This window comes from Cyprinodon variegatus, unplaced genomic scaffold (assembly GCF_000732505.1).
Source record: "Cyprinodon variegatus isolate N-32 unplaced genomic scaffold, C_variegatus-1.0 Scaffold206, whole genome shotgun sequence".
NCBI classification, from domain to species: Eukaryota; Metazoa; Chordata; class Actinopteri; order Cyprinodontiformes; family Cyprinodontidae; genus Cyprinodon; species Cyprinodon variegatus.
The window spans coordinates 1,057,426-1,069,309 of record NW_015150659.1 but is presented as its reverse complement, the minus strand read 5'-3'; the positions used below and the strand labels follow the sequence as shown (position 1 = coordinate 1,069,309).

Here is an 11,884-nt window from a genome sequence, read left to right as displayed (position 1 = left end):
TTTACACAATATGCTTCATTTTTAGTAGTTGAAAAACTTTAGTGTAAATAAATTTCCTTTTTGTTAATTTGTCATCACAGTTTAATATTTTCAATATTCATAAAAATATTAAACAAAGATTGAGCAAAACAAAGGTTTATAAATAATTAGATTTATGAAGGGCATATGTTTTAATATATTAAAATATTTTTTTTAAAAACATCCTAATTGTTCCCTCTGAGCTAAAATAAATAATATAATAAAAGACTCTGCTCCTTAAAATATGTGTGCACACATCTTAGACATAAATCAGTCTGCATCAGAGTTAACACAAAGTAAAAGAATTTGCTACACATGACCTGCTTTCTTAAATTAGCTCGTAGAAAAGCATTGAAAATATCAAAACCTGAGCGCACTGGGTTACAGTCCAAAAAAGGGAATTACATTATTTATAAAGTAATATGTAGAAAGCCTACATCAAAGCTTTATTAGTCAATTTTCCACTGCTTTCCTGTAGCCAACAATTAGCATATAAAACAACAGTTGGGTCTAGAAATAACTTACCCATGCTTTAAGTTTTACCTGTTATATCTGATATGCATTTATAAAAAATGTGTTCTGAAATGCAAACAAAATCTCGACATGAATGAGAAGTAGTAAATTTTAATGTTCTGAATGGAAAAAAATGTTGGTAAACGACAGAGATGTCAACAGATTTTTCAATTTAGCACATTCCATGTAATCACTATGTTTCATCAAGTCATGGTAAACCATATTTATTTACTGATTTCTGAATACCCACTCTCAATGTGGAGAATTTGTGCGCAGGTTTTTACCTAAACCTCTTCTTAGATAATGTATATTTATACCAGCTTAACAGACGGGGATTCTCATTATCATTTTATGGATTGCTTATCAAATTAGAACTTACTGGCGTTTGATCTTTTCTACAACAACAAAGGCTTGAATATGAGCACTGTAAAAAAATAAAAAATAAATCCTATGTCTTATTTAGTTAAAAACTGTAGTAAAAACTGCTAAGCCATGACAATAAAGACTTTTGTAAGTGTTTAATGCGTTGCATCAAAAAGGCAGCTGGCCATCACTCCTTGATGTCTCCACTAAACCTTCAACCACTTTCTATAGCACCACAATGAGCATAGCTCATTATTCAACTGTTTTTTCCTAAACATCTTAGACTTACTGTACTCTTAGCCACATTGATAAATTATTATATATTTTTTTCAGAATACCTATTTTTTAACACTTAGAAATTATGTTTTAATAAGAAAGAACCTAGTCTTTATCTATCACATTTGAAAAGGCTTTCCATACAGAGTGAGAGCTCTTTGCACAATACCACAAGCTGGTTAAAAGCCATGCTGCATTCACTCTCATTGATACAGGGCTCCAGCATAATTCTAAGACATTTTCAAAAGGTTTGTCAAAAGAACCAAACCTTTTGAAAGACTTACTCCCATCCTTGGTTGAGGCTCTGCTGAGAGCGCCAGGAATTGTACACACTTTATTATCTTTTCCTAACCACGCTTTACACATTTGTGATTTAGTTTTCCCCACTTTGTCCTGTACTGCTTTACCAATTAAATGGAAAACTTCCCATCATCCAAATAAGTTTGGAAACTTAATTGTATTTTTCAGTGCTTAGTGTCACATGCAGCTCTGCTGATTAGTGTCTTTTTTTTGTCATTTTGTGTCTGACTCAGTTTTTTTTTTTTACTTTACTGTTTTATTTTTGTGCACTAATATATGGTCTTGTTTGAGTACTTTACTTCCTGGGATTCCCCTTTAATCAGCCTTTCCACTCCCTAACACTGCTCACCCATATCTTGTTGTTGTTTGCCTTACCTGTTTAAACTGCTTTCTCTGCAGCTTTTCTTTGCCAGTTCGTCTTTGCCACATGTGTCAAGCATTCCAGCATGTATTCTACCTCCTTGTTGTCGATATTTAGCCAGTTTTTCAAACTCAGTGTGCTGACTCTGTTCTGTATTAAAGGATCGTTGATTTTATTTCCCTGAGTCAAGTCTTGCATTTGAGTCCTCTTGAGCAGCTGTAACATATTTTCATCTGACCATGCGCACCATATTTTCCCTCCAAATGTGATTTTAAGACATTTCTCCAGGCAGTTTCCACAGTCATTTTGTGTTGTTTGTTTTTACCCTCAATTTTCACATATGGCTCACTTGAAATTGATTTAGATCTGTATCATAAGGTGGAACAAACTATTACACTTCCAAAAAAGACTTTATGTGAAAATGGGCTGGAGTTCAGTTAAACAGAGTTGATATGAATGCACCTCTTAGCCCTTTATAGAAAGACTGAGGCAAGTTTAAAATTAGAAAATACACAGTCTACTGAGAGTAGCAGGAAATGTTCCTGCACTTGAAAAAACTCAGGTAATGGAAAGAGCCTAGGACTGAGAACACAATAACACCTTTTTGTCATGCCTTGAGCAGGGTGAAGTATTCTCAGACCATTTTTTTCCATTTATGGTTAAGCTGCATTAAAATGGAGTAAAAGGACAGGCTCCATAAAGTCTTTATGGAAGGCTTATTAGAAAGCTCCTGTGCACTTCTGGAACCTTAAAGATATGAAAGATCAAACGTTCTGGAAATTCATGCTTCTTCTGTAGTAGAAAGTCTCTCCCTCTGTCCTCTCTTCTTACATTTTCCCCCCACATCATTAGTTCTCTGTGCCTTCAAAGGAAATTGAGGTGATGAATGCATCTGAAATCCCGATGGAGCTTCAAATCCAATTGATTTGTTCTGCGAAGTCATACAAATAATTAAAATTAACTTTTCCCATTAACATCACTCTTCATCATCAGCAAAATCATAGTTGTACTCTGATACTTCCTTTCCAAAACCAAAAAACTCAAAATGTTATGGAGCTTCCAAAAGCTTTCACAAACCATTCCCTCTTTTAGCATGAATTTCATACCATCAGCCAAAACAGGCAATGATGTATCCTCCAGCACTTCACAGCTTTCAGCAGCAAAGGCGAGCAGGTTTTACTCAGAGAGCATTATCAAAGTGCTGCTCCTCTGAACGACACATTTCATCTCATTCATTACAGCTGCTTTAGTGCTACTAATCCTCAGCTATAAACATGCACATGTAGACAAACACCTACACGGTAAATGAGCATTTCCATAGCAAGCCTCACTCAGGTTAGCATCACTGTGTTGCTTAATGAGCTTCAGGCGGGATGCCTTCCCCTGACTGCAGGCTGTGAGTGGTTAATTAATCAGACAGCTATGCCGTTGAACACCCACTCCCCCATGCCTCCTCTCTCTATTCAACCTACAGCAGAGTATAAATAGTTGAGACCTTTGGAATCGTCTCCTGTGATGCCACCTGGTACATTTAGCTATATCTGTTGTAGACACTCTTTTAGAATTACTGAACATGTTTTTTTTTGTTCTTTTTTTCCTTAGGTCTAAGAAAAAAAAACAAAAAAAAATATCTTATACAACAACAATCCTAACCGGCTCGCAATTATATGCTTCTGGCATCCTTTACTAAATAAAAAATCCTCGCCCAGCTTTTAAATTACTTGATTGGTTGGCAGCCCTGGAAAAAAATACTTTATATAAGGGGGACAGTATTTCACCAAAAAACAAGTATGTCAAGAAGCAGAGTTTAAAAGAGAAGACGTTTTTTAGCTTTGCTAACTTATTAGTGGTTCAATGTTTGGTCAATTAATCTAGCAGACAAGAAAAAAAGAACTGTGGAGTGCAGAGGCTGACACAAAAATTAAAGTTTAAGTGTGTTTGTTGGATTATATACATAAAAATACACAGCTGAATAGTTGAAACTTAACAAGACGGTGATATGGAATATGAGATGTTTCTTTCCTTTAGGACAATAATGTCTACTTAAAAGCCCCCACATAATGTGTCCTTCAATGTCTGGGCGGACATTGAAGGAGAGACAGCCTCAATGCAAAAAACCTTTTCTGACCACTTATGTGTATGTGGCGTCTCACCAAACCACTCAGAGGGAAGGTATTTCTTGCCAGAAACAAGTATTTATACTGAGCTGTTTTAAATGTTACACCAAGCTGACGAGGATCCCCAGCTGATCGCTGGCAGTAACTCGCTGCTCAGAGCAACCGATCGCAAGAACCAGCAGGGTGTCAGGCGCTCGCTCACCAATAGAGGAGCAGTGGAGAATAAACAGAGAGAGGTGCCATTTAGCAAGAATACCAATGCGTCCGTTGATTCCATGGCCATATGGGAAATAAAGTCATGAAATATAGGATTGGCTATTTCTTTAGTTGTGTCATTGTTTTAAGGATATATTATATAACATACAGGTTGAATAAAATGCAAACATAAAACAAAAAATTACAATAACTATTTAAAAATCTACAGTAAAGCTGAAAAATGTGCTGCTGGATGTAGGGCAGGGATCCCATTTCCGGGAACAGATGAGTGATATAACAAAAAACTGCAAAAGGCTTTTTTTTCTCTCAGCAAAGTAGTTATTAAGCTTTTACACAATGTACTTTAGTACGCTTTTCATAAAGCACAATAGCATGATGACGCAGATGTATGAACTGTATTCATGTAAAGATTTACAGGAAACCGTGCCCTAGTTTATTAGATGTACTGACAATTTTGAAAGATGATTTCTTTTAAGTTAAACATCTTATATTATCAGTTTTGGTGACACTGTTTATCTCCTGGCAACAGTCCAGGCAGTCAAAAGAATCTGACAAAACGGTAAGAAGTTATAAAAGCAAACCTAATTATTCTGAAAACTGTATTTCTATTTGACAGTGTTAAGCTACATTTAAAAGGAATATCTATCTAATGTCTGCATCAATTATGGAGAAAAATATCACCAAAAGCTTTATTTGGATGCTCAAATAAAGCAACATTTAACATTTGTATTTAATATTTCCATTTAATAATATAAATTTAGTTTTTTCTTAATATTCAATGGCATTTGAAGAGTTTTGTTTGATTACTGAAGTTTTAGGCTTATTTTCAAATCTATATATATTAAAAAAAAAACACCTATACATTTATTTAATTATTTTCATGTTGATGCTTCTTATGTCCATAAAGTCTCAGTGTTCCTATTCCTGTTTCCAAAAACAGAAGAACTGTTTTATTACAGCAAACTGTGCTTTAAAGTATTTAGGAAAAGTATAAAATATTCTGCTTTAGATGTGATCAGTCTTTTTTGGTTTGAACCAGTGAGGATCAGTCAGTCAAGACTTACTAAAAAGCAGTAAAATAGCCCTTTATTTGCACCCTAATAGGAAACAGATGCCAATTCTCTCATCTCTGGCTGCTAATGTTTATCCATACATGATATTCTAGGTGCTCACAAATTCTTCCTGCTTCTATTTCTTTTTTTTTCTATCACGTGAGGGTTTTTTTTTTTTCTTTTTCTTCCAATGTTTCATTTAAAAGTTGGGGAATAATTTTAACAACTGAGAGTGGATAGCTGGCCCAACTGGCAGTCCGTATTAGTTGAATTTGTAAACACAGCAAGAAATGCTCCTTATCTTACTTAAAAATGAGTCTCAAACAAAGATGTAACATATAGCTTTATCACAACACTCAAAAGCCATCAGTAGGCCTGAGGACAAATAGCATGACTCACTGAGTCTGTAGTGATCACTGCCTGCTCATTTATACATAAATAAACTGACAACAATGCAACATGCTGCCAGCAACTGCTGCTCTTGGATGGATGATGTGCGATGTTGGATAGAAGCATTGCTGCCTTTCGTTTGCCAGCTGGGATCTGTCGCAGAGATTGACAAACAGAGTCAATATTGTGCCAAGCAGCAATAAAAAGGTGGGAGACCACAGTCCAAAAAAAAAAAACAACAGCGGCTCCCCCAAATGGCTCACGCTGCAGCGGTTTGTATGCAGAGGCACATAGTGAAAACATGAAGAACGTGCAAATAAACCTAAGTTTCTCTCAGGGATGGGTGTCAACACCTCTTTGTTTTCTTTGCTGAGTGTCTGATTTGTTGATCTCTGAGAGAGCTATTTTGGTATTACTTTTAAACCAGAAATGACAGCCTGTAATATGCAGCCTTAAAGGATAAAAAAAAAACTCTTCAGTTACAAGCTTTCAGATCTATACTTTGGGTCTATAATTATAAAGATTAATATCTCAGCTCTGCATGGGCTGCTAATTTTGGAGACAACTCATCTCTCCATGACTGAGCTGACAGCAGAGGTAAAATGCTCCCTTATTGTTTTAGTTTGGCAAAACAAAACTTTAAAAATATTAATAATTCTATTCATATATGTGTTTGTGTGGCTACTCATTTGTTACCAATTTCCTGGGAAAATGCTACATGTGGAGATCAGTTGACTGGTCCCGATAAGGAAAAGTATTTTTTTAATAGTTAGGGGTTAGACTTAAATCTAGGGTGAGAATTCAGTTGAAAATAGGGTATGTATGTTGGTAATGGGTAAGGTAAAGGTAAGGGTCTGGGTTTCCACATACAAATAAATGGAAGCTCATATCAAATCTCCATTATATATGGAAACACAAGTGTGTGTTCTCTTATAACCTTTATTGTATAGTGAGTCATTTCAGGTGGCAAGTTACACAAGGCAACTACAATTAAAAATAACTAGATTTTAGGATTTTAATAGTATTAGATTTAACAAGGTTCAATAAAAATGCATGCAATTTATTTTTGAAATCTCTAAAAGGCAACATACAAGTTTTCTTTCATAATCATGCCTGCCTATATTCCCGCAATATGAGGTCACGACAGCAATCCAGGCTTCAGCTGCAAGTATTAGCGACAAAATGAGTCCAAATGGGCAAGAGCATGGTCATGACATGAGGGTGAAAAAAAAAAAGATAAAGGGTTTGATGAGGAAGGGAAAAATGCCTCTCAGGGCAATGTGCCCCCGCAGTGACTCCCTGATGAGAAAAGTGAACAGGTCTGTCAGTTGGCTTGCAGCAATCAAGGCAGCTCCATGGATCTGTCAGCGTGTTTCCAACCTGCTCATTACGAACCCAGGACACTGCTTGGCTGGAGTCACCCTGCTACAAGAGTTCACTGAGGTGTGACTTACCTTCAGCTCGTGTGGTGAACGGGGAGTCTCCTGGTCGCTTGGCTGAAAACTGGCTCCCGAGAGAGGTCATTAGAAAGCAAAGGCTGAAGAAGCCGACCCCGACCACAAAGATCCTGCAAGAAACAAACAAGGAGGCTGATCAGTTTAGAAAATGAGCAATTTAGAAGGTAAGAGTAGGAAAAGGAAATAACAAAATAAGGCAGGTGTCATATCCCACAGCTTGAAAGCTCAAGTAGAGCAAAATATAAGCTCCCTTATATCTGGGTGTGGATTCATAAACATGGACAAATTTCTCTACCTTCATATTGCAACCAAGAGGCCGGAAGCATTGTGTACTCGCCTGAGAGACTCATTTTAAATGTACCATTATGTTAACAAATTTTCAGCATCAAACTGTGCTCAGTGGGTGATACCACAAAATATGAATCCAAAGATGAATGTGTTCAGTGCTTTACAGAAAGCAGCAAACATTTGCCTACTTCTTCTTAAGTGGTTTGGAGTCATTTTCTAAAAACGGGCCCGCTGGAACTCTCAGGGGGTCGTGCTGGGAAAAGGTTTGGAAGCAATCCTATCACGAGGCAAAGCTGCAGGATGGACTGTCACACTTCTGTTGCAGACCTCATTCCTCTAAGACTCTACTTTTTTTTTTTCATATGGCAGAAAACTGACACAAGAGAGGGCTTATTTGGCCAACCAGAGCGTAACTAACATCTGCATTAAAATGCTGAAACACTTTTTTTCTCGTTTTGTAGCCTATATCATGTCTCTGGTTAGAGCTTTGGCTAATCAGCCAATCAGAAATGGCAGAGGTATTGAATTGATTAATTTGTTTTGCATGGATCAGCCTTTACAGAATAGTCTGTACATTTTCAATTGTGACTAAAGAGATACAAATTCCCCTCATTCTGCCTGACATATCCACTATGAAGCATGTTTGTTAGTAACTTTTTCAATTTTCAACCAAGATGTCCCAATCAGATCAAAGAATTTGGTAGGACTTAGTAAAATATTTCAGAAACCAAGCAAAAGCCACCAAAAGGTTAAGTCTTAAGAAATAGAAGAAGGGGAAACACATATGTCACTTTAGATGGTAAAGGAAACTTAATGTAAGCATGGACCGATATCCTGCTGAGAAGTTGAGACTCTCCTGCTCTACCTGCTTACTAAAACAGACACCTTCAAGCTTGACTGTAACTTCCATTGGGCTACATAAACTAGCCAAAGGGCTTCTGGAAAAAAAAAGTTATGGTCAAAGAAGACAGAAATCAAGCTATATGATCACATCAAGAAATGGAGTCTAGGCGGAAGTTCAGCTGAATAAACAAATTACTCGCCTTCATCCACCTACGACACAGCCAATCAGCTTTAAACCAAGCCTCCATTAAAAGCCATCAGCATCTAAAGTTCATCTTTAAAACGCCTCTGATTCACAACTCGTCTGCTACCTAGTGTGCACGAGGTGGTTGCACTGTGACTTTATTCAGATGACCCCATTTCAACCCAACTCCAGCCCCTCCTCCACCATCGTAGCTAAAGCTTCATCAGTGTCATTCCTACCGGACCCTTACTGCATTCTGCCTCTTATTTCAACCGGGCCGGCAGAAGACCGCCATGTTGACCCTGGTTCTGCCAGAGGTTTCTTCCCAATGAAGAGGTTTTTCCTCTCCACTGTTGCTTCATGCTTGCTCATCCTGAACTGGTTCTCAGTGTTATCCAACTGGACTTCCATCTTCCAGGTCCCTGAGTGAAGCTCTAGTATCAGCTCACCCCAACTCCATTTATCTCAACTCCACAACTAGTTTCAAGCCTGGGGGGGGGGGGGTGGGGGGACAGCCCCCTGTTCATACATATCTATCAAAATTAAGCGCAATGTTTCCTGCTGAGGTCTGAGCGCCAAAGACAAAGTAATTGTATCAATAAATTTCTCCTAATTGTCTTTTCTCTTCTACTGAGTTTTTCTGATTGAAAAAGAGTTTAGCAATAAAAAAGGATGACTTCCTCCAAATTACTGTATATTTAGAAAAAAAAAAAAAGGGTGGCTTTTATATTAACATTAAACTACATCTTCAATGAGCAAGTTTTTGAAACTTTAACCAATTGAATATACCACTAGAACAAAGATTCCAAGCAAACATCAAAACTTGTTTGGGAATAGATAGGAAAGGCTTATATTAGGCTTGTGGATTGGTGCCAACCTAAACGCGATTGAAAAGTTCATGAATAATGCTTTCCAGCTCAGTCTGTGTTGTTAAAACAAACCACTTTAATTGAGCTAAGTGGTCAAATATCAGAACAATGTCAGGACTTTTTGAGCATTGTAAAAAGCATGTTGTGTCTCTGGAACTTACTAACAAACCATCAAAATAATAGTGGTGTGTAATGTTTTTTATATATATGAGTCTGTATGAATAATGTTGACCCTATGTGGATCAGAGTAAAATGTACAATAAAAAAATAGCGATCTACTTTTATTTGAAATAAGTTATTTTTATTTCAATAATGACAAAGGTTCTATAAATAGGTCCTACTGTAATTTTTACTGGACTCCATGTTTAATGCCCATCATCTAAAAAGGAAAACACAGAAAGATTTGAATTCCCACAGGTAACACCCCCTGATTGCGACTCATGCAAAGCTGAGAGCCACAAAGTTTGGGTCATCTAAGCTCAGCGATTTAATGATATGTCTGCTTGTTTGGCTCTCTCTCTCTTCCCCAATGCAGCTGCTTGGGGAGTGAAGGACTGGAGCTGAGTAAGCGAACCTTAATTGTGCAGTAGCTTGTGCCCTATGGTCCCAATTCACCCAATTTTGCAAGTTCAGACAATTTTCTGAACTTGCAGAATTTGCTCCATTGAATAATAAATCATCACTAATAAGGAGATGTATATATATTGTTACTATTTTTCAAGGCTGCACTTTTAAAAAAGATGAAATTGTCCAGAGAGCTGTTCCAAACGAAATTTCTTTTTGTTTTACACTTGTAAACGTCTAAGTCATGTCTTTCAATTCTGCTTAGAAATATCCATGCACAAGAGAGGTAGCTTAATTATGTTTAAAAAAAATGATAATAATAATCAAGTTTCACAAAACAAGAAGTTACTTATTGTATTAACAGTTTTCTTCATACAAAATGTATCTTCAAACATGGAGATTTCTTATTGTTTATTAAAATATATACATACGTCTTTTCATTTAGGTCCAGCAAAAAAATTGCTCGATAAAATATGTTAAACAAATCATTCTTCATTAGTGATGTTATAAATTATATTGTGACACATTGTCTCTAAATGTTATCACATTTAGAGATCTATGTATTTTCTCTCCATATTTTACCTATCAGAAGCATGTTTACATTTTTTAGACGTATTTTCTATACAGAGAGGAAAAAAACTGTCAAAATAAATCACAAATATTTACATCTATCCAGACTATGATGCCTAATAATGGTATGATTGTGACTCTGAAACTCACCTGAATGGTTTGAAAGTGACAGGGCATCTCCTCACCATCATGGAAAGCTCACCGACGCTTATAGTCATTTTCCAACAGCGAAAAAAGCCTCAGATCCGTCTGTCATCCCGCTCATCTGCGCTTCAGATCGTGTCAAAAGCAGTTCTTAAACGTGCTCCTGTAGAATCTGCGTGGAGTGGAGTGGGATCTTACACTTCGCTCCCCTGGAGAGACACGCTCGGCTGTCCGTCCGCGCGCAACTTCAGCTCAGATCGCTCCCAACAGGGAGACTGGAGGCAGATATGAGTCCTTTCATGAGTTAGGAGTTACATTTCAAGACAATAAAGCGGCTGGAGCAAAATGAGGCAAGGCTGCTGAGTTTAGTGAATTAGAAGGTGGATGAAACAACGACTTTCATGTCTGTGGAAGCGGAGCTGCAGCTCAGGTACTGATAGCGCCATCTAATGACCAGCTCTGGCAACTAAAGGCGGACTTGTCACCTAATAAGTTCTACAATCAAAATGAGTGACATTTAAAAACAATCGCAGATTTGGACTTATACACACTAAATGAACTCTGCAGAAAAACAAATAAAAAATTTTCAGGAATTCAATTCAGTTCATTTATATAGCGCTAATTCACATTACATGTCATCGCAAGGCACTTTACAGTTCAACCAGATCATACTCTCAAAATGATTCAAAGTTTTCTATCTAAGGAAAACCAGTTTATTGCATTGACTCAAATACAATCCCTCACACTAAGCATGCTTGTAGCGACAGTGGAGAGAAAAAACTCCCTTTTAACAGGAAGAAACCAAAAAGCAGCGGTAAAGGGCAGCCCGGTCCAGGAAACACACAGCCAGGCAGACAAGCTCTGAGCCAGCTCCCATGTCAGAGGATGAAGAGAGCACATCCAGCAAGTCACGGTCAGAGAAACAGGACCACACTGGAAAACAGGCTGGTCACCAGCATCTATAAACAAGGGTGTTGATGGAAGCAGCACAGCTGATAATTCTCTCCAGGATGGTGTCATAGCCAAACAGGAACAGACGAGGCGAAGCTACTATCAGAAAAAGCAGAGAGAGCATAAAATTAGAGATTTAACTAGCAGATCCTGCAGAGTAGAATAGAGAGAGAATGAAGCAGAATGATGAAATGGGGGCCCTATGTCCTCCAGCAGTCTAAGCCTACAGCAGCATAACTATAGAGATAGGTCAAGATAACCTGAGCCACTCTAACTATAAGCTTTATCAAAAAGGAACATTTTAAGCCTAGCCTTAAAAGTAGACAGGGTGCCTCACAGACTAAAACTGGTAGTTGGTTCCACAGGAGAGGAGCCTGATAACTAAAAGATCGGCCTCCTATTCTACTT

General features: G+C 37.5%; 1 protein-coding gene across 1 annotated transcript in view; it reads right to left on the bottom strand.

Moving 5' to 3' along the window:
- Positions 1-10,879, bottom strand: part of LOC107088091 (alpha-1,6-mannosylglycoprotein 6-beta-N-acetylglucosaminyltransferase B-like) — an 83,150-nt gene extending 72,271 nt beyond the window's left edge. Inside the window, exons 1-2 of the mRNA XM_015380031.1 lie at positions 10,532-10,879; positions 7,061-7,173 (exon numbers count right to left, since the gene is read on the bottom strand). Coding sequence (XP_015235517.1) covers positions 7,061-7,173; positions 10,532-10,599 — 181 coding nt within the window. The 5' untranslated portion in view covers positions 10,600-10,879. The remainder of the gene's footprint in view (positions 1-7,060; positions 7,174-10,531) is intronic.
- Positions 10,880-11,884: the final 1,005 nt, after the last annotated feature.